This window comes from Symphalangus syndactylus, chromosome 10 (assembly GCF_028878055.3).
Source record: "Symphalangus syndactylus isolate Jambi chromosome 10, NHGRI_mSymSyn1-v2.1_pri, whole genome shotgun sequence".
Classification (NCBI taxonomy): Eukaryota; Metazoa; Chordata; class Mammalia; order Primates; family Hylobatidae; genus Symphalangus; species Symphalangus syndactylus.
The window spans coordinates 86948770-86972742 of NC_072432.2; the positions used below are offsets into that span (position 1 = coordinate 86948770).

A 23973-nucleotide genomic window follows, 5' to 3' on the forward strand; every position below is an offset into this window, starting at 1 on the left:
CTCCCCAACCTGAGATGAGGGCTGTCTTCCAAACCTTAAAAGGAAATTAAAACACCTAATATTGGTTTTGAGCTAAAGCTGATACCAACAATTATATTTACGATCCATCTGCAAACTAAAATGATTCATCTTTTCTTTTAGCCTCAGCATGGTAAATGCCTTCCACTTCAGTTCACATAGTTCCCATAAAAGAGCCTAGTGTTTTGAAATGGAAATCCTGAACCTTTGTAAGGGACTTTACTTCGAATGAATATGATCCTAAATGCCTATACAATCATTTTTATGAAATTAATGGAATTAGTATCTATAAAATAAAATAGAATGCAATATATCTAAAGTTACAAATGCGCCAAGCCAAAACATTTAACTCTCTGTGTGGGGTGATACACAGAATTGCCTTTTGACATTATCTTAAGTGAGGTCTGAGGCAGACACAGAAGGCAGATGGAGGCACTGGAGAAGGCAGCTGTTTCCATGCACTGGGGCAAAGGAGCAGGTCTGGTGGTTTTAAAATCCTAGGGAGAAAAATAGACAGTTCATTATTATGGTCACTTTCTTCGATTTCCTTTTGGAAGCACCTAAATGAAAGAGGCGGTTAATCTAGGTTTATGGCAATGAAGCCTCTTGGTTGGAAGCTCCTTCTACATGACTCATGGGACCTGCCAGGGTACCATCAGCCGGAGGCCCAGACATGAATGGTGTGAGGAGTAAGAAAAAGATGCTCTCTAGGAAGCAAAGCATTTATTTTGCTGCTCAGTGCTAAGTACTAGAAGGAGTATTAAAAAGCAGAAAATTTGATCCATCTGAACTAATCCCACTTACTTGGCAATCCACATCTTATTGGAGAAGGACTCCGACTTCGAGACATCTGGAAAATATAAAGGAATAATGTGAATTACACAGTAGATGGAGCTCAAAGGATGAATTCTTTTGACATATTTTTTTTCCCCTAAAACCAGCCAAATAGCTTGCTCTGAGGCACTTTAGCACTATGATTTTTCGCCCTAAGGTTGACTATTGTGATTCTTTTTAGACTTCTGAAGTATTGGTTTAAATTATATTATTAGTTAAAAGCTGGGTTCAGTGGCCTAAGAGCAGCCATACTGAATTCAGTGCTTTCCAGAAAATAAAAATATTTATTAAAACTCACAAATTAAAGCTAAAATGATGATATAATCTCTGGAAGATCCTTTATAAAAATTATAAGTCATAAACTCTGCTCTATTAAGAAGGGTCACCAGGCAACCAGAAAATCTTCATCTTTCAAATCTCACCTTTACTTTCACTAAGTAGAAGGTACTGCATTAGAACCACAAGTCTGTGACATAGCTGGTCAGGCGTAACTGGCTACAAGCATCATCCTTGCTCTGAGCTTTCAAACACTCTAGATAAATAGATGCTGATAAAGACGGAATCCATTCTGGATGAATCAAGACCCCACATAAACAAAAATAAACCTGACTAACCAAAAATATTTGTATTTTATTTTGCAGGTATACCCAGTTTTGTTGTGGCAAGAGGATGATGGAAACAGACAGAAAGTTGGCTGCAGTTGTACCTTTGAAATTAGATTTTATTCTCATCTAAAGTTTAAATTAATGTGTTCTTTCTGAGCACAACATGAGAAAGAAAGAGAAGGTATAGGGGATTCTCACAGAGGACATTGCCCATGAATAAGCCTTTCGATGGGAGTCCGGAGTTACAATTTGCCATGGCTGTTGCACAGTAAGTGTCTAATAGTATTTTCTTCTGATATGCCATTTCCTTTTAGAATGAGGAATTGTGGTTCTCTCAGTATCATGCTCCCAATGTTTCCTTTTTATTTACCAGTCCACTACGTGCACTATTGTTTTGCTTTTACTTACCATAAATACTTATTCATGAAAAAAGATAATGAAGCTATATGAAAATCTCTAAGAGCAAAAGGATTGTGTCAGATGCATGACTTTTCCATTTCCCTATCATTTTTTAGGTCATTTTCTTCACCTGACTATTCCTTCCCAATTTCCTAGCCCATTGAAATTCCACCCATTTTAAAACACCAAATTAAATACTACTTCCCCCATGAATGCCTTCCTCATGACCAAATCTGGGAGGAATCTCTATCTCATCTGATGACTCTAGCCCTTTCTGCTTCTTTTATTGACTATCATATTGTGTCATATTATGGATGTATTGGTTTGTTGACTGTATCACATTCAGCTAATCTGTTTAAATCATAATAATCTTTCTCTTTCCTATATTTTATTTTTCTTTTTAAGTTTAGGGGTACATCTGCAGGTTTGTTATATTGGTAAAATCTTGTCATGGGGAATTTCTGGACAGATTTTCATCACCCAGGTATTAAGCCTAGTACCGATTAGTTATTTTTCCCGATCCTCTTCCTCCTCTCACCATCCACTCTCTGGTGGGCCCCAGTGCCTGCTGTTCCCTCTTTGTGTCCATGTGTTCTCATCATTTAGTTCCAACTTATAAGTGAGAAAGGTATTTGGTTTTCTGTTCCTGTGTTAGTTTGCTAAAGATAATGACCTTCAGCTCCATCCATGTTCCTGCAAAGGACATGATCTCGTGATCTTCCTATATTAAGATCTATTCCGAGAAGATAACTTGCTTTTGTCATTTTTGTGTCCCTCCCAAATCTAGCATCCATCAGATCCGGAAAGAATGTATGATAAGGAGCACGCAGGAGTCACAATAGATGCTCATTAAAGTCAGTAAGGGGGAGGAGATTCAAGATGGCCAAATAGGAACAGCACTGGTCTGCAGCCCCCAGCGAGATCAACACAGAAGGCAAGTGATTTCTGCGTTTCCAACTGAGGAACCCAGTTCATCTCATTGGGACTGGTTGGACAGAGGGTGTAGCCCATGGAGGGCGAGCCGAAGTATGGCGGGGCATCACCTCACCTGGGAAATGCAAAAGGCCAGAGAATTTTCCCCCCTACCTAAGGGAAGCCGTGAGGGTCTGAGCCTGAGGAACTCTGGCACAGATACTGCACTTGTCCCATGGTCTTTGCAACCCGCAAACCAGGAGATGCCCTCCAGTGACTACCTCACCAGGGCCCTGGGTTTCAAGCACAAAACTGGGCGGCCAATTGGGCAGACACCAAACTAGTAGCAGGGGCTTTATTTTTTTTTCCATATCCCAGTGGCGCCTGGAACACCAGAAAAACAGAACTGTTCACTCCCCTGGAAAGGGGGCGATGAAGCCAGGGAGCCAAGAGGTCTGGCTCAGCAGGTCCCACCCCCACAGAGCCCAGGAAACTAAGATCCACTGGCTTGAAATTCTCACTGCCAGCACAGCAGCAATCTGAGATCTACCTGGGATGGTTAAGCTTGGTTGGGGAGGGGTGTCTGCCATTGCTGAGGCTTGAGTAGGCGGTTTTAGGGACACAGTGTAAACAAAGCTGCTAAGAAGTTCAAACTGGGTGGAGCACACTGCAGCTCAGCAAGGCTGCTGTGGCCAGACTGGCAGATTGCTCCTCTTTGGACAGCGCATCTCTGTAAAAAAGGCAGCAGCCCCAGTCAGGGGCTTATAGCAGACTTAAACGTCCCAGCCTGATGGCTCTGAAGGGAGCAGCAAACCTCCCAGCACAGCATTCGAGCTCTGCTAAGGGTCAGTCTGCCTTCTCAAGTGGATCCCTGACTCCTGTGTATACTGACTGGGAGACACCTCCCAACAGGGCCAACAGACACCTCATACAGGAGAGCTCTGGCTGGCATCTAGCAGGTGCCCCTCTGGGTCAAAGCTTCCAGAGGAAAGAACAGGCAGCAATCTTTGCTGTTCTGCAGCCTCCGCTGGTGATACCCAGGCAAACAGGGTTGGGAGTGGACTTCCAGCAAACTCCAGTAGGCTGACAGCAGAGAGGCCTGACTGTTAAAAGGAAAAGAAACAAACAGAAAGGATTAGCATGTCCACTCAAAGACCCCATCCAAAGGTCACCAACATCAAAGACCAAAGATAGATAATTCCACAAAGATGGGGAAAAACCAGCACAAAAAGGCTGAAAATTCCAAAAACCAGAACACCTTTCCTCCTCCAAAGGATCACAACTCATAGCCAGCAAGGGAACAAAACTGGATGGAGAATGAGTTTGATGAGCTCACAGAAGTAGGCTTCAGAACGTGGGTAATAACAACTCCAAGTAAAGGAGCATGTTCTAACCCAATGCAAGGAAGCTAAGAACCTTGAAAACAGGTTAGTCGAATTGCTAACTAGAATAACCAATGTAGAGAAGAACATAAATGACCTGATAGGGCTGAACACAGCACAAGAACTTCATGAAGAATACACAAGTATCAATAGCCGAATCGATCAGTCAGAAGAAAGGATATCAGTGATTGAAGATTAACTTAATGAAATCAAGAGAGAAGACAAGATTAGAGAAAAAAAGAATAAAAAGAAACAAACAAAGCCTCCAAGAAATATGGGATTATGTTAAAAGACCAAAACTACATTTGACTGAAAGTGTACTTGAAAGTGATGGGGAGAATGGAACCAAGTTGGAAAACACTCTTCAGGATATTATCCAGGGGATATTTCCCAACCTAGCAAGACAGGCCAACATCCAAATTCAGGAAATACAGAGAACTCCACAAAGATGCTCCTCAAGAAGAGCAACCCCAAGACACATAATCATCAGATTCACTAAGGTTGAAATGAAGGAAAAAATGCTAAGGGCAGCCGAAGAGAAAGGTTGGGTTAACCACAAAGGGAAGCCCATCATACTAACAGTGAATCTCTCTGCAGAAAACCTACAAGCCAGAAGAGAGTGAGCGCCAATATTCAACGTTCATTAAAGAAAAGAATTTTTAACCCAGAATTTCATATCCAGCCAAACTAAGCTTCACCGGCACAGGAGAAATAAAATTCTTTACAGACAAGTAAATGCTGAGGGATTTTGCCACCACCAGACCTGCCTTACAAGAGCTCCGGAAAGAAGCACTAAACATGAAAAGGAAAAACCGGTACCAGCCACTGCAGAAACAAACCAAAATGTAACGACCACCTACACTATGTAGGAACTGCATTAACTAATGGGCATAACAACCAGCTAGCATCATAATGACAGGATCAAATTCACACATAACAATATTAACCTTAAATGTAAACGGACTAAATGCCCCATTTAAAAGACACAGACTGGCAAATTGGATAAAGAGTCAAGACACATCAGTGTGCTGTATGCAGGAGACCCATCTCACTTGCAAAGACACACATAGGCTCAAAATAAAGGGATGGAGGCATATTTACCAAGGAAATGGAAAGCAAAAAAAAGCAGGAGTTGCAATCCTAATCTCTGATAAAACAGACTTTAAACCAACAAAGATCAAAAGAGGCAAAGAAGGGCATTACATAATGGTAAAGGGAACAATGCAGCAAGAACTAACCATCCTAAATATATATGCACCCAATACATAAAGATTCATAAAGCAAATTCTTAGAGACCTACGAAGAGACTTATACTCCCACACAATAATAGTGAGAGACTTTAACACTCCACTGTCAATATTAGACAGATCAATGAGACAGAAAATTAACAAGGATATTCAGGACTTGAACTCAGCTCTAGACCAAGTGGACCTAATAGACCTCTACAAAACTCTCCACCCCAAATCAACAGAATATACATTCTTCTCAGCACCAGATAGCACTTATTCTAAAATTGACCACATAATTGGAAGTAAAACACTCTTCAGCAAATGCAAAAGTATGGAAATCATAACAAACAGTCTCTCAGATCACAGAGCAATCAAATTAGAACTCAGGTCTAAGAAACTCACTCAAAAGCATACAAATACATAGAAACTGAACAACCTGCTCCTGAATGACTACTGGGTAAATAACGAAATGAAGGCAGAAATAAAGATGCTCTTTGAAACCAATGAGAACGAAGACAACGTACCAGAATCTGTGGGACACATTTAAAGCAGTGTTTAGAGAGAAATTTATAGCATTAAATGCCCACAAGACAAAGCAGGAAAGATCTAAAATTGACACCCTAACATCAAAATTAAAAGAACTAGAGAAGCAACAGCAAACAAATTCAAAAACTAGCAGAAGACATGAAATAACTGAGATCAGAGTAGAACTGAAGGAGATAGAGACATGAAAAACCCTTCAAAAAATCAATGAATCCCAGAGCTGGTGTTTTAAAAAAAATCAACAAAATAGACATACCGCTAGCCAGACTAATAAGGAATAAAAGACAGAAGAATCAAATAGACACAACAAAAAATAATAAGAGGGGTATCATCACTGATCCCACAGAAATACAAACTACCATCAGAGAATACTATAAACACCTCTTCACAAATAAACTAGAAAATCTAGAAGAAATGGATAAATTACAGGACACATACATCCTCCCAAGTCTAAGCCAGAAAGAAGTCAAATCCCCGAATAGAACAATAACAAGTTCTGAAATTGAGGCAGTAATTAATAGCCTACCAACCAAAAAAAGTCCAGGACCAGTCGGATTCACAGCCGAATTCTACCAGAGGTACAAAGAGTTGCTGGTACCATTCGTTCTGAAACTATTCCAAACAATAGAAAAAGAGGGAATCCTCCCTAACTCATTTTAAGAGGCCAGCATCATCCTGATACCAAAACCTGGCAGACACACAACAAAAAAAGAAAATTTCAGGCCAATATCCCTGATGAACATCGATGCAAAAATCCTCAATAAAATACTGGCAAACTGAATCCAGCAGCACATCAAAAAGCTTATCCACCATGAACAAGTTGGCTTCATTCCTGGGATGCAAGGCTGGTTCAACATATGCAAATCAATAGACGTAATCCATCACATAAACAGAACCAATGACAAAAACCACATGATTATCTCAATAGATGCAGAAAAATTCAACAAATTCAATAAAATTCAACACCCCTTCATTATAAAAACTCTCAATAAGCTAGGTATGAATGGAACATATCTCAAAATAATAAGAGCTATTTATGACAAACCCACAGCCAGTATCATACTTGCTGAATGATAAAAACTGGAAGCATTCCCTTTGAAAACCAGTACAAGACAAGGATGCCCTCTCTCACCACTCCTATTCAACATAGTATTGGAAGTTCTGGCCAGGGCAATCAGGCAAGAGAAAAAAATAAAGGGAGTTCAAATAGGAAGAGAGGAAGTCAAATTGTCTATGTTTGCAGATGACATGATTGTATATTTAGAAAACCCCATCATCTCAGCCCAAAACCTCCTTAAGCTGATAAGCAACTTCAGCAAAGTCTCAGGATACAAAATCAATGTGCAAAAATCACAAGCACTCCTATACACCAATAACAGACAAACAGCCAAATCATGAGTGAACTCACATTCACAATTGCTACTAAGAGAATAAAATACCGAGGAATACAACTTACAAGGGATGTGAAGGACCTCTTCAAGCAGAACTCCAAACCACTGCTCAAGGAAATCAGAAGACACAAACAAATGGAAATACATTCCATGCTCATAGACAGGAAGAGTTAATATTGTGAAAATGGCCATACTGTCCAAAGTAATTTATAGATTCAATGCTATCCCCATCAAGCTACCACTGACTTTCTTCACAGAATTGGAAAAAACCACTTTAAAATTCATATGGAACCAAAAAAGAGCCCTCCTAGCCAAGACAACCCTGGGCAAGAACAAAGCTAGAGGCATCATGCTACCTGACTTCAAACTATACTACAAGGCTAGAGTAACCAAAACAGCATGGTACTTGTACAAAAACAGATATATAGATCAATGGAACAGAACGGAGGCCTCAGAAATAAAACCACACAGCTACAAACCATCTGATCTTTGACAAACTTGACAAAAACAAGCAATGAGGAAAAGATTCCCTATTTAATAAATGGTGTTGTGAAAACTGGCTAGCCATATGCAGAAAACTGAAACTGGACCTCTTCCTTACACCTTTTACAAAAATCAACTCGAGATGGACCAAAGACTTAAGTGTAAGACCTAGGACCCTAAAAATCCTAGAAGAAAACCTGGACAATACCATTCAGGACATAGGCATGGGCAAAGGCTTCATGTCTAAAACACCAAAAGCAATGGCAACAAAAGCCAAAATTGACAAATGGGATCTAATAAACTAAAGAGCTTTTGCACAGCAAAAGAAACTATCATTAGAGTGAACAGGCAACCTACAGAATGGGAGAAAATGTTTGCAGTCTCTCCATCTGACAAAGGGCTAATATCCAGAATCTACAAAGAACTTAAACAAATTTACAAGAAAAAAAAAAAAACCCATCAAAAAGTGGACAAAGGATATGAACAGACTCTTCTCCAAAGAAGACATTTATGCAGCCAAAAAACACATGAAAAAATGCTCATCATCACTGGTAATTAGAGAAATGCACATCAAAAGCACAATGAGATACCATCTCACACCAGTTAGAATGGTAATCATTAAAAAGTCAGGAAACAACACATCCTGGAGAGGTTGTGGAAAAATAGGAATGCTTTTACACTGTTGGTGGGAGTATAAATTAGTTCAACCATTGTGGAAGAGAGTGTGGCGATTCCTCAAGGATCTAGAACTGGAAATACCATTTGACCCAGCAATGCCATTACTGGGCATATACCCAAATGATTATAAATCATTCTACGATAAAGACACATGTAGACATATGCTTATTGCGGCACTACTCACAAAAGCAAAGACTTGAAACCAACCCAAATGCCCATCAATGATAGAATGGATTAAGAAAATGTGGCACATATACACCATGGAATACTATGCAGCCATAAAAAAGGATGAGTTTATGTCCTTTGCAGGGACATTGATGAAGCTGGAAACCATCATTCTCAGCAAACTATCATAAGATCAGAAAGTCATAAGTGGGAGTTGACCAATGAGAACACATGGATACAGGGAGGGGAACATCACACACTGGGGCCTGTCGGGGGTTGAGGGTCTAGGCGAGGGATAACATTAGGAGAAATACCTAATGTAGGCAATGGGTTGATGGGTGCATCAAACCACCAGGGCACGTGTATACCTATGTAACAAAAGTGCATGTTCTGCACATGTAACCCAGAACTTAAAGTATATATAAAAAAAGAAAAAAGTCAGTAAGGAAGCTGGGTCTCATCGACTGCAGGAGTTTTTGGTTTTGTTTTTGTTTTGCTGAGGAAGTTTTGCAACTTTGGGGCTACAGATGCATGCTAGAGACAATTTCAGAAAAGTGTGTAGGGTTGCCGGATGTGATTCTCCTTCTCTACCACTCTCTCTAAACAAGGTTGAACTGATATTTAATTATTATTTGGAGGAACAGCACATTGTTAGCCTATTTGGTGTCCACATGTCTTGGTCTAGCCCTGTATTCAAAAGGCACTGACTAAATATGTGTTGAATAAATGTATAGTGGTGAATCATAATTTTTTGACTGTTTTGGGGAGTTTTGTTTTGTTTTGTTCAAGACAGGGTCTCACTCTCTCACCCAGGCTAGAGTGCAGTGTGGTACAATCACGGCTAACTGCAGCCTCGACCTCCCTGGGCTCAGGTGATCCTCCCAGCTCAGCCTCCTAAGTAGCTGGGACTATAGGCACATGCCACCATGCCTGGCTAATTTGGGGGGGGGGGAATTCTTTGTTATGCCCAGCTAATTTTGGGGAGGATTTTTGTTTTGTTTTGTAGGGACAATGTTTCCCCATGTTGCCATAGCTGGTCTCAAACTCCTGGGCTCAAGAAATCCTCCCACCTCAGCCTCTGAAAGTGCTAGAGTTACAGGTGTGAGCCACCCTACCCAGCCCATAATAATGTTTTTAGGGATGTTATCTTCATAGTTTTCATGATGTTTTTGCTGTTATTTTTTTCTTTAACAGAAGTATTAGCAATTTTTCCAAAAACTAATACACACAAAAAAACCTTATTTTTTCTAATTTGAAGTTGAGGACACATTAATACCTGCAATGCCCTTTATAAGGTATTGAAATCCAGACCATTTGAGCAATTTCTCTAAACTCACACACAGATTTCTAGAGGAACCAGGGACTTGTGCCAAGATCCCATTCACTCTTCAGTCCACTATCTGATCTCTAATAGCCCATTTCATCCAAAGATAAAAATAAAACTATGAAATACACAAAATCTACTATTCTTTGAACTAAGAAAGAAAGATAAAACTACCTCTACTCCTTTCTAGAATAATAAATTATTTAGCCCACATAGTATAAAAATCAATCTGGAGCTAGCATTATTGCAACAGGTTCTCTTTCCACCTGTAGACTTATAATCACGTCTTTTGTACTGCTGAAGCAAAAAAAAATGCCAACCATAGATGAATTTTGTGTAAAAATGATTAGATAGATATGTACCATGTTTAAACCAATTTGGCTACGGGGGCAAATGGGACTTAAACTCCTGCTTCGACATCGACTTAGAGATCGCACGGAATTCCACTTAAAAAAGAGCGAGAAGGAGAGAGACATAGTCAGGAGTTTGTTAAAACTGTCATGGCTCAAAACAACATGCATATCCCACAACATAAGAATTTTACTTATATGATTACACTTGCCCATTACTGATCATCTGCACAAGCTACACTCCTTTCACCTCCTATAGCTGCCCAATATTTGGCAATAACTTCAGGTACTTTTAAAATAGAATCCCATTACAATGAACCTTGGGATATTCTGGTGTTTGATGCCAGTAGAATGTTTTTATGAGTAAGCTATTGGAAATTACATAGGAGTTTGTTAGTGCTGGAGAATGTAAGCTCCATGTGGGTAGAGATTTGTATCTGTTTTATTTATTGCTAAATCTCTAGCACATAAATACAGTGTTTGGGTCATAAATAACTATTGAATAAATAAATATCATTGGATGAATGAATGGAACACCACTACTGCCTATCTGTTTTCTAACTAAATGAATAAGAAGAAAGCTATATTCACTAAAATGAGATTTTACTGGTAAAATCCTTGAAATTTCCCAATTCGACCCCTTTCTTTTCCAAGTTCTTTCTTTTAGGAAGAACTTTCTATTATTTTGTTTTAGGATTTAAGCTTGGACAAATGTTCATGATATGCTTGATGGGAGAGAAGAAGGAAGTTAAAAGGCAGTTGCTATTTGATGTAAAACATAAGAATAATGGGTATTTCTTCTCCTTCCTTCCTAAACTGCACAGCAGATAAGATCTTCTTAACAGAGTGTGACTGCTGTAGGAGCAAGAAGTATGTTTTATTGTAGAACATGTGTAGCTGTTGGATCAATAAAACCCAATTTCTATTTCTACGGACTCAATATTTTTTTTTTTTTTTTGACAGGATCTCAGGCTGGGTATGGTGGCTCATGCCTGTAATCACAGCACTTCGGGAGGCTGAGGTGGGTGGATCATGAGGTAAGGAGTTTGAGACCAGCCTGACCAACATGGTGAAACCTCATCTCTACTAAAAATATGAAAATTAGCTGGGCGTGATGGCATGCACCTGTAATCCCAGCTACTTAGGAGGCTGAGGCAGGAGAATCGCTTGAACCCGGGAGGCAGAGGTTGCAGTGAGCCAAGATCGTGCCACTGCACTCCAGCCTGGGCGACAGAATGAGACTCCATCTCAAAAAAAAAAAAAAAAAAAAAGACAGGATCTCACTCTGTCACCCAGGCTGGAGTTCAGTGGCACAATCATGGCTCACACAGCCTCAACCTCTCCAGCTCAAGGAATCCTCCCTCCTCAGCCTCCCAAGTAGCTGGTACTACAGGTATGCACCACGATGCCCAGCTAATTTGTTTATTTTTTGTAGAGATGAGGTCTCGCTGTGTTGCCCAGGCTCATCCCAAACTCCTCAAACAATCCTCCTGCCTTGGCTTCCCAAAGTGCTAGGATTACAGGTGTGGGCCACCATGCCCAGCTAAGGGCTCAACATTTATGGAACAAAACATTTTAAGATAGTATTCACTGTAATGGGATTTTTAAGCTACAAAAACCCTTTTCTTAAGTTCTTTTAAAATAAAATATTCCCCTTCTCCACTGTATGTATGAAAGCTGCCATAAAGCACTTCCCCTATTCTTCAGTTCAAGGAGAACAGGAACAGAGACCAGCCAGCTGTGGGCATCATCCTGGACTAAGGGGCTTCACTTAACTCTTTCTAGGAAAGGCAGGGGTAAAAACTACATAACATAAACTATGCAGAATATCCAAGCACTGCCAGTTCCATCACCCAATCCCCACCACAAACACATACACACTCACACGCTCACATACGGTACCTAAGGCTCCATTTTAAAGGCTGTTCAAGTATTTAACATTCTGTAGGTTCAAAACATTCTATAACCAATGGATATAGGAAGCAACCTTCCCAAACTGATTGGTTCCTCTCTCCCACCTCCTCTGCCCTCTTGGTCTCCATCCCTCCCCTCCATATACATCATACCAAGGAGAGAAAAACAGGGCACATTCACAGTTTCCCAAAATAGAGAATTGTCAGTAAAAATTTGGCAAATCGTTTCCTGAAAGTTAATTGATTTTAAATGCTTAGGATTATGGAAATCCTCCTACAAGATAACTTCAAAGGGCTTTGTTTTTAAAATATCATAATAATTCTAAGATGGAGGAGGTAAATATGATTGATTCCATCTTCTAAATAAAGCAAGAAGTAAAGAAATTACTGCCAGGAAATTATGCAGAATTATGGAAGAATCAAAGAAAAGAATCGGTTCTTTTCAAGATCATCTCCGACCTCTCCTTTGTGTGAAATCTTATCAACTCTTTATAAATTTCTTTTATAGAATCTCTGGGTTTATAAATGTTCTCGAACTTGTGAATCAAACACTTGGGATGAATTGTCACTATGCAAGGCCATCGTACAAAAGCCCCTCTCCTGGTGACAGCTTCTCCCTTCATAATGACACAGTCATTCTCCATGAGAGCAGGCCACACGTGATAGAGGACTAAGGGAGCAGTGAAATCCGAGTCGTAGCTGCGGCGGTATCTGTTTTCAATATACAAAACAAGAAAGAGAAGTTAAGCAATTATGGAGCATATCTAGGGGAAAACATCAGTGTGAATTTTCTTTTTGTATTATGCTCAGATCTGAGTAAATATAGATCAAATTCTGTTATTAAAGAATGTTTGTGGCCTCTTAGAATAGGAACTAATGATAACTGTGACCCAGCATGGATGCGCTGAGACCAAATCATGTCAAACTAATTGTATTCCTTCTCTTCTCAGGATTACAAGAGATGCAATTCAGAGGAATTCTAAAGACATAGACTAGCTATCTGAAGTCCCATCAGGCTTCCCATAGAATTTTTCATGCGGTCTTTGTGGACAAAATAAAAGAAATATAGGAGGATGATTAACTTAAGTAGGTGGATTGGAAACTAATTAAATGATCATATCCAAAAAGGGATAATTAATGGATCAACAGAAACCTGAAGGAAGATGCTGAGGGCTCTCTCTCAATCCCGTGGTAAGTTATCATGTTTATGAATGAGTTGTATGAAATATAGAAAACATGCTCAAAGACGCAGGTGGTTACCAAAAAAAAAAAAAAAAAAGATGACATTAATTAAAAACAGCTCAACAGGCTGGAACAATAAGCTGAATTTAATAAGATAAAATAAAATGTGAATACATATGAGGTCCTATAATTAAGTCTAAAAAGCATTTGCACAAATAGAGGAGATATATGGTTTAGTCACAGTACAAGTAAAAATACAGCAGGTTTCAGTTGTACTCAAAGTGAATAAACACTGTTAGAAGGCTAAAACAGAAAGAAAAACTGTAAGTTAGCTGAATTAATGGAGAACAAGAATAAAAAGGTTGTTAGTCCCTCTAGGCTGGTCAGTTCACTTTCTTTAAAAGGTGCACAGATCAAGACCCAGACAATGAATCTATTTGTCAAGAAGTCCCAAATCTACTTCCTATGAAGAAACTCTGAAGCCCTAAGGCCAGAAGGAGGAGGGTTTGAGTAATTGCTTTCAAATGTACAAAAGGCTGCCAGGGTGAAAAAGGGTTAGCCTTGTTCTGTGAAGTTCTAGAAGTAGAACTAAATCCAATCATGGTTAGAAAATCCAATTCCAGCTGCACAGATGTCCAGGCACACAGGCCAGAGAATGCCCCAGAAGCTGCACATTCCCTCTGGTTAAAGGCATGTCAGCAAGAGGCCCTACAGAAGTCTTTGACATGTGCAGATTCCATAAACTAAAACGGTGAATGGTTCTGAGTGGTACTCTCCATCCTCTAAAGGAGAAAGGAATAAAGGGAGACAAATGAAGATAATGTGCTCTGTAAGGGAACCAAAAAGACCCAATTGCATTGTAATGTCCTAATATCAGCTGTTCCATGAATTGATCCATGTTGGAGAAACTAGAAGCAGGACAATGGCAAGAAAATATGACATGCTATAAGGCAATTGGAAAGTTCATTATTGTTGTGATTTGCGTAAGTGAAAGAAAGTGAATGATTCTGAGTGGTACTATCCATCCTCCCTCATCAACAAGCTTTCAGGAATGCTGGGCATAACTTTACAACTTGAACAAAAACCCAGAGTGAATATTTCCTGGGCACCCACTTCATGCTGGGCAGCATCCTAAGTGCTTTGTCTGAATTATCTCAACTAACCTTCTACGACCCTAGGAAGTAGGCATTATTATTTCCCCCATTGGATAGAGAAGAAACTAAGAAATAGAAAAATTAAGTGGCATGCCTAACATTATACAGCTAATAGGTGATGGAGCTGAAATTTGAACCTGAGCAGCTTGAAGCCAGAGCCTGTGTTCTTAACCACTAGCTTGATTTCTTCCCAGATAATCTCCAGCTATATCCTGTGATCTCAAGAAATCACAATACAATGTTTTAAATTAGTTTAATGTGTTTTAATTTATAAGGGGAATATTTATCCTGTAAAAGTTGGTAGCAATCTATTGGTCCTAGACAAAAGAGTCAAGAGCATTAATTTTCAAACATTAGTGTGCATAAGGAACACCTGGGTGCTTGTTAAATTGCAGATTCCTGAGCCCTGTCTTAGACCTACTGCATAAAATGTCAGGAAATGTAATCCAGGAATGTGTACTTTTAACAAGTACCTTGAGTAATTCTGATGCAGGTGATCCACACATCATACTTTGAGAAGCCTGACCTGAGTAATGCAATAAAAACCAATAGAAAGTAATGCACATTTGTATTTATAGAGCATCTTTAAAAAAGTATTCTAGAGGGCTCCAAGTCCTCATTAGTTCTCTCCCAAAGACCAGTATGTTCAATGGAAAATAACTCTAGGAGTGGGTCCTGCCCTGGAGTACAGAGAAGTATATGGTAGGGCCTGAAAATCAGGTAGTGTCTGTTAATTTCCCCACCCAGAGTTCTTTTCCTTAAATTGTTTTCAGGAAACAGACAAGACAATGTATTCATGATGAATCCCTTAGCTTCTGCTCCTGTGTCTCTTACTTGCAATCATTAAAAACTTCTCCATCTGCCCCATATGCAATATCTAGGGGTGGTTCTAAGGCCTGCATTGCAAAGGCAATGCAACATATCTCCTGGATGAAGTCACTGAGAAGGCAAAAGTCAACGACAGGAGGGAATGAAATCTTGGGATTGACATTCATGGCTCGGATCACATCCTGAAAAACAAAAGATGGCATCACTTTGTTACCAGCCTGTGACAAAAACACTCTGACATCCTAAGAATATTAGGACTCATGGGAGGTGGGAAAAGAGAATGTGAGCCAAAACAAGTTAAAGCAGAAAAACAGTACATGTGTTAAAAGGAGAAAGATGTTGCCACGCATTCACAGGGAAGAAGGAAAGAGTAGAAATGACAGAGTAAAAGCCAAGAGAGTCCAAAAAAGCAAGGAAAAAAACCTTCTGTGGCTTTTATTTATCATTTCCTTATTTTTCTATTCTGGTCAAGGGTATGATGTGCCAACACAGAACTCTGAATTGTTCATAATCCATAACAATCATTACAATAGTTTGCTTTTATTGATTGTTAACTCTGTGCCATGTCTTGTGCTAAGCAAATTGCCTACTTTCTTTCATTTAATCCTCTCAATGACTCTATGGAGTAATGAACATTGTTACTCCCACTTAAGGATGAGAAAACTAAAGCATACAGAGATTAAGTAAATGTGTAGGATCACACAGCTAGTAAGTGTCAGAGTCAGGAAGCAAATCCATACTTACTTTTCCCAAAATCCTTGCTCTTAAGAACTATGATATTCCATCTCCTGATCATAACAGCCTATCTAAAGAAACTCAGACAATTTTTCCCCATAATATGTTTAAGGAAGAAACAGTTAATAATGGCAGGTGCTACCAAGTAAATTGAATGCTGTTCCTTTCTTCTTTTTCATTACATAGAATTAATACTAAATACTGGATGGATTTCTGAGTTATTAGTACTCAATATAAACTGCAGCAGCAGCAGCAAACCAGTCCTAATAAGAGACTCAACACTTACATTGACACTGCTTTGAGAATCATATAGATCAAGATGACAAATGACATAATCCGAGACAGCATTCTCAAAGTCGTTCGACCCCACGTAAGATGGTGTCAACGATTTTCTCACACGGATCTTGAAGTGTCTGAATGCCATTTTTGCTACATGGAATGCCTCCTGCACATAAAAATGCAGCAAATTTATTTGGTGAAAAGAGGTGAGTGAAGAGATCCAAAACAAGGAATTAGAAAGAATCCGAGCTTCAACATCATATTGGTCTTCTGATAACTAAATAGAGTTGATCAAAAACATTTTTAATCTGGAAGAAAATACATCTCTAATTTTGAAAAATACATAAACATATAATAATCCATGCTCACTAATATCAAGACAGTTGACTATTGTTCTAGAAATTCTGAGTGCAGGAAGCAGAACAGTGCAGAAATTGAAGGAAATAAATCCCCTGCTATGAGCCCATAGCAATATCACATTACTGGTCAAGAAATAAGAGAAAATTATCAGCCTAGTGTTTATGTTATAAACACATATCCAGACTCAGACATGTGTCCTGGCATATGTTAATTCAACAAATATTTATTAAATGCTTATGGTGTGGTAAGCGTTGGGAAAACTCAGTTATGCAAGGAAGATGTGGCCTGTACATTGACAGAGCTTTAACTAACTCAGTAAGTGGTTCTTAATTATATAAACCAGGGGATGGCAAACGTTTTTCAATCAGGAGTCAGATAGCAAATATTGTGTGCATGTTGAGCTACATACAGTTTCCGTCTTTTTTTTTTTTTTACAACCCTTTAAAAATCTAAAAACATTCTTACATTCTTAGCTTTCAGACAGTAGTATTTCTCTTAGAAATATGAGCCAGGTCCAGATATGGTCCATAGATCATGGTTTGCTAACCCTGATTTAAATGAATAAATACAGGATAAAGTTCAGTATTTCTGATAATTCTGCTCTCATACCAATGTTTTGTTTTGTTTCTAAATATTTAACAATTCTCCTCATGAACTCTCAGTATCTTAGTATGGCCCTAACCCATAGAACAAACATATTTGTTTTGGAAATTAAGGATACATATGTGCACTTTTAAAATTTGCCATACTCAAATAGCTGATATGTAAGCAGTTTTAATAACTACTCTTAATAAACAGAAGCATTAACACAATCACAACCTTCTCATTTTTTTAAGAACTAAAGTAAACCAAATGACAGCCATTAGCAATAATATATCCACTGTGTGTGCATATGCCCATATTAGACAAAAGGTACAGTGCAAATCTACTTTGTATAAACCCATTTGAGATAGTCCTGCGTTTATGGATACTTCTTAAACAAATGCCTGGTCAATATAACTAACTAAATAAATAAAGATTATATAACTATTCATATATATAGTTGAATAGTTATATATATATATGAATATAACTATTCATACATATATATGAATAGTTATTGATTGTGAAAATGATTCATCCCCCAAATATTTGTAATGAAAGGGAAGGAAGGAAGGAGAGAGAGAGAAGAAGGAAAAAATGGTGGAAGAAGGAAGAAAGGGAGGAAAGAAGGAGGAAGAGATGGAGAGAGGGAGGGAAAGAGAAAGGAAGGGAGGGAGGGAGGGAGGGAGGGAAGGAAGGAGAGAGGGAGAGAGACGGGAAGAGACAAAGAGGAAGGAAAGAAAGGAGGGAGGGAGGGAGGGATGGAGGGAAGAAGGAAGGAAGGAAGGAAGGAAGGAAGGAAGGAAGGAAGGAAGGAAGGAGATAGGAAAGGAGGAAGAAAGGGAAGGAGGAAGAAAGAGAAGGAAGGAGACAGATGGGGAGACTGGAATCTCCCCCACTTCAGTGACCTCAGGATCCACCAGTCTTTGTAAGTCGTTCCATTCACGTTACCAAACTTGTCTCCCAGCTGCCCTAAGGAGCCGGGAGTCCCGCAGGCGTCACATACCACTGTGGCGATGTAGATGATCCGCTGAACGGTCTCAGCCTTTTCGATGCAGCGCCGCAGCAGGCACTGCGCGTCCAGGCGGGCCTGGGAATAGGAATCGCTGAACCGGGACAAGAGGGCAGCCTTGCGCGCCACATTGGACAGCTTGGAGCGGTTTGGGGACGGGCTCCTGACCTTGACAGCGGTGGAGGGGCTGGCGGATCTGCTGCGGCTGCAGCTACGGCTGCGAGGGGCAGGGCTGGGAGACCGGCTCCTGGAGGACCTGTTGGTGAGAATCAGTCAGGGAAATCCTTTGCTTTGCTTCTTGAGTAAAGCAAAGATCACCTGGTGGCCAATGAATCCGACCATCCGGAGGCAAAACTCCTTATCTGAGGAATTCAGAAGTGATTAGACTTCCCTATTATCTGACTCCAGCATCTGGTACTAGACTTCTTTCCCAAAAATTTATAAGCAACTAGAATCTCTATACATCTCCAGAATGCATGCGTTCTTAAAAATCGGTTCCATTTTGACCCATAAATGCTAAAAAAGAAGCATATAATTTTCTTTTGTAATCCCTAATACATCAAATTGGCCTATTAATGGAACTTCGCATCACAATATTATTTTACAAGTAGACGCATTTTACCAGACCCTCAAAAAGGGTATGTTCTGGTCTTTTTGTCTTTATCCCATATGTTCAGGTCTTTTTGGCTTTATCCCAAAACTCAAGATTACATAAAAATTTTCATGTATCCTTCCAAGAAACTTCCTCCCTCCTAGATTCTAGTGTCTTAGATGACCCTTTTGCCTATCACACTGTCCTCAGCCTGCTCCTGCTTCACCTACACTCTCCCCATCTGCTCCATCCCCTAATCAACCACCCCCATGTCCAGATACTTTATCCCTCTCAGATACTTACACAGGAGTTACATATGCCACTAGTACAGAGTCCTCGGAAAATCCCCAAATGTTTTGCCTCTCTGTGAGGTAGCTAATGGAGATTTAGGAGCAATCCAAGTTCATGTCCCTTTTCCAATGTCTGATTTTTCACAAATTTAATCCAAGTCTGGGTTCATTTAGCCAGGATCCCTCTAAGTTCATTCAAGAATTTTGGGCTTTAACTATTGCCTTTGATTGAACCTAGCAAGACATATTTGTGGTATTAACTACTTGCTGTTCCCATGAAGAAAGGTCACGCATATGGTCAAGCTTGGGCAGATGAAGCTCATGTTCATAATCCTAACAATGATAAAGCCAGGGCAGAAGCTGTCCCTGACACAGAACCCAATTGGCAATACCAGGCCACTGATGCCGGCCTAAAGAGAGGCAGGGGCAGATGAGATGATATGATCTCTTGTTTGTTGGAAGAAATGAAAAAGGCAGTAATAAAACCTGTTAATTTTTCTAAATTACAAGAAATCACTCAGGAGCCATCTGAGAGCCCCATCCTTTTCTAGGCTACACTGGTGGAGGATGTGCACAAGTTTTGACCCCCAAATCCCTAAGAACCTATCCATTCTGGCCATACATTTTGTAAGTCAGACTTCCCCGGACATCAGACAAAAACTCCAAAAATTAGAGCAAGGCCCACAAACTCCCTTTCTTACTTTATTAAATGTAGGCTTTAAGATTTTCAGTAATCAAGAGGAAATATCCAAAATAAAAACAGTTCCATTGGAGGAGGAAAAATGTCAGCACCACACTAATTACATGGTGACAGCATTGGCACATTCTTTTTCATTAGCCAATAACCCCAAGGCTTGTCCCCATAACACTAACAGAACAGGGTCCCATCATGGCTGCAGAAATCCAAGACACTAGAGTAGAAAATGTCCAAAACCTCCAGGTTACAAGCCACCCCCAGGACCCTGTTCTCACTGCAAACAAGAGCATCATTAGAAAAATGAGTGCCCCTCCCTCCCTTGTGACAGAGAGGCAATTCTTTCTCCTAAGCCATCACAGCCACAACCTCACCCACATACCTGACAAGGGGCTTCTGCAGAACAAGGACAAGGGGAAGGACATGCACCTCTAACTCTATTCCTGGATTATAACCAAGCCTCTGAAAGTCATCCTCTAGATGACTGGTGGGGCCTTGAGTCCTTCCAGGCCCCTGTGTTTTCCTTTTCTATGGATGAGCCTTGGGTAAATCTAATTGCGGCTGAGCAAGTCTTCTTATCACACTTTCCTACCCCAACCATTTCTCTCCATGCTGGTAAAATGGGAAATATTTCCACCTTTGTGTAATCGTAGTCCTCCTCCCACCATCCATACTTACAATATCATTGGAACTTCTGTAATTTGTAATGTTACTTTAGGATGTACACCCTGTTATAATGGTACTCCTGTGGGTAACATTAACCCATCTGAGGCCTTAGGCTCTTACAACAAAACTCTGAATCTATCTCATCACTGCCCATTTTTAAGCCTTTCAAACAAACCAGTATAGTAAGGCCTCCAGTATACACCACCCCTTGCACTCCCAATACCACTCATGTATGTTACTAGAATGATATAACCAACGTTGGAAATAACCATCATGCCACTTATATCCTATCCATTGCACATACACTTCCCTGGTTTTGAACACCACCGCCGCGCCCCCCACTCACCCAACCAGTTGGGACATTAACGTGACTTTTCCTCTCATATGTTGCCTCTCAAAAACTGTCAAGAGGCCCCTTTCCTTTGTTTCCAACATTTTAATCAAACCAATCAACACCGTATTACCTGGCTGCCCCTCCTGGGCTCTTATGGCTTTGCGGCACTGCTAAAAGTTATTTAAACTCCTTTCAAGCTTTGGCTTTATTCTATCTTCATAATTCTCTTCATTATGGTGTTTGTACTCCAGGTACAATAGTTCCCACCCAAATCACTGTCCTGAACATAACTTCCAATCTAGAATCCCATTCTAGAAGAAAAAGGACCTTGGGATTTATTGTGACCAGAGTTGTGGGAACTATCGCAACTCTTGCCCCTTGGGGAGGTTTCACTTACCATGAAATCACTACGGGAACTTACCACCTCCCTTGAAATACTGGCAAATACTGGCTTAGCAAATACTGGTGCAAGTCTATTGTTGCTAGAAAAGTCTTTAGGCTCACTAGCAGAAATGGTTTTTGAAATAGACGAGCTCTAGATTATCTCCTAGCTGAACAAGTTGCTGTCATCAGTAAAACCTGTTGATCCACATTAATGTGTCTGGAAAAGTGGAAACTCATGTCCAAGAAATTTTCAAACACGGTAAATGGCTAAACACACTCTCCCAAAGTAACAAAAACTGGGCCAGAACCTTTACTGACTGGTTTCCAAAAATCCCTTGGCTCAATCATAGCTCACGGCAGCTTCAAACACCTGGTCTAAAAAGTTCCTCCTGCCTCAGCCTCCAGAGGATCTAGGACCACAGGCATACCCAGCTAATTTATTCATTTTTTTTAACTTTTTTTAGAGATGAGTTCTTGCCATGTTGCCCAGGCTTGTCTAGAACTCCTGGGCTCAAGCAGTCTTCCCCACCACAACCTCCTAAGTAGCTGGAATTCCCAGTTTTCACATACATAACTTTTGCCCTATTTTAGGGTGGAGGTGGGGATTGGAAGGTCAGATGAGCAAATAGATGTGGAAGTACTGGGTATATTGTAAACTACTGTATCAGTAAAAAGTTATATTGTCCTTAAGTACGAAGTAAATTATCAGACTAGCTAGCCTGAAGTAAATGGGTCTCCATAAAGGGAGGTTTTACAGGTGGGGATTGGAAGGTCAGATGAGCAAAAGGTAATGCAAAACTGAGTACAACAGCCAGGGAGGTTGGGTTGGATAGGGCAAGACTTATTTATGGTGTTGGCCAATTCCCATGGTGTAAATACTACCACCACGTCAAACAGGCACAGAATAGGTTCTTGGAAGCCAATACAAGTTGGCACAAACAAAACACTGGCAGAATGATTCCCCCAAATTAAAGACTGTGGTGACATTTAGAGAATGGGAATGGGGGCTCTCACAGCCTGGAGCAGAACACATTAGGGGCTTGAGGGGGGTTGTTAAAAAGAATAAGGGAAATGCAGAGACTCCAGAGAAACATCTACTTTGTCCTTACTTAACACTGTCTGGATGACCTGTTTTAAAATCTGTCCATAAGTAGAAAGGGATTTCACAAGAACACTTCACCTACACGTGCCATCAAAGTCAGATATAAAAGAGAAATACCCTGCAGTGAAATGGACAGTATCCCTGGAGAGAGGACTCCCAGGCCTCAGAGAAAATGACCCTCATATTACAGAACATAGGCCCGCACAAATCTGGTTTCAGGCCAAAGAACTTTCCTTATAGCCGGGCGTGGTGGCTCATGCCTGTAATCCCAGCACTTTGGGAGGTGGAGGCAGGCAGATCACCTGAGGTCAAGAGTTCGAGACCAGCCTGGCCAACATGGTAAACCCCCATCTCTACTAAAAGTAAAAACAAAATTAACTGAGCATGGTGGTGTATGCCTGTAATCCCAGCTACTTGGGAGGCTGAGGCAGGAGAATCACTTGAACCCGTGAGGCAGAAGTTGCAGTGAGCCAAGATCATGCCATTGCACTCCAGCCTGGGCGACAGAGCAGGACTCTGTCTCAAAAAAAAAAAAGAACTTTCCTTCTACATATCTCTCAGCCCAAAGTTAATTAGTGTCCAAGTGCTAGCAACTCAGGAGGTATTTTCTCTCTCTGGAAGGGGTGCAGTTAAGAAAACAGTCCCTTTACAATTCAAAGCTTGGCAGATTGCTAAGGTTTTGGTTCAGGGTATCATTTTATCATTTTACTTATTTTCCCATCCCCAACCCCTTAACTCAGCAAAAAGAGCCTAAATGAGAAGATCTTTGAGAGTTTGTCTGACCTTCCTTGGAGTGCACATTTCTCAGCAGACAAAACAGCTATCTCCTCCTTCAGATTTCGGAGCTGTTTCTTATAATCGGACATGGCTTCTGTGTCCCACTGGTCGGCATTCCGATTGAGTGAGTTCCACTGCTCAAACTTCCGCTCCTCTGAGCTCTGAGGCTCTGACTGCCTGTTCTCTGAGCTCCTCTGATCTGTGTTTCTGTGGCGGGCATCCTCCTGAGCTTGAAGTGATTTAAGCCTGAACAGCAAAGAGAGAGGGCAGAGGAAGGGAAGAGAGGAGAGGGGAGGGAGTGAAGGAAGGAAGGAAAGGTCATAAGCAGCAATTGGCATGCTTAACAACAGAGGCTACTCAGCCTGCCATTATTGCATTGGAAAACTCTCATGGAAATACACATGAATGAACAAATCAGCAAGGAGCAGAACTGCCAGGGTCAGGGTGCCACTCCATGTCCGCAGCTTGCATGGGGAAAGGTTCTTAAAGAAAGGACACTCATGCAGATCCTCTAGCAAAAACACCAGACCCATAGTCATACTGTCCCATGTTGGACAGATCTTAACTGCATGCTTATTTGACCTCCGAAAGCTATTCAGGAAGCTGGTCTAAAATATAATCTCCTACCCTCATTAGTTCTTTGATTCTCTCAATAGTCTCAACTCTATTTTTAACATATTAATTGGAATATTTAATATTAATTAGAATCTTTGATTCTCTGAACAGTTGGAATATGAGAGAAAACTACAATGGAAATTGAAAAACATCCACAAAAC

The 23973-nt window shown here is 40.3% G+C and overlaps 1 protein-coding gene across 13 annotated transcripts in view; it reads right to left on the reverse strand.

The window, feature by feature from the left end:
• Nucleotides 1-333: 333 nt before the first annotated feature.
• SPATA18 (spermatogenesis associated 18) overlaps nt 334-23973 on the reverse strand; it is a 44961-nt gene continuing 21321 nt past the window's right edge. For 7 of the 13 annotated variants that reach the window (XM_055294747.2, XM_055294744.2, XM_055294748.2 and 4 more), the window contains 8 exons: nt 23204-23443; nt 18353-18614; nt 16412-16570; nt 15397-15572; nt 12814-12937; nt 10326-10409; nt 823-868; nt 334-515 (listed from right to left, as the gene is read on the reverse strand). In XM_055294747.2, the coding sequence (XP_055150722.1) occupies nt 508-515; nt 823-868; nt 10326-10409; nt 12814-12937; nt 15397-15572; nt 16412-16570; nt 18353-18614; nt 23204-23443 (1099 nt within the window). In that variant the 3' untranslated portion in view covers nt 334-507. Of the gene's footprint in view, nt 516-822; nt 869-10325; nt 10410-12630; nt 12938-15035; nt 15089-15396; nt 15573-16411; nt 16571-18352; nt 18615-23203; nt 23444-23973 lie in introns of those variants that run through there. The other 6 variants (XR_010114106.1, XR_008660442.2, XM_055294745.2 and 3 more) reach the window with 6 other exon arrangements.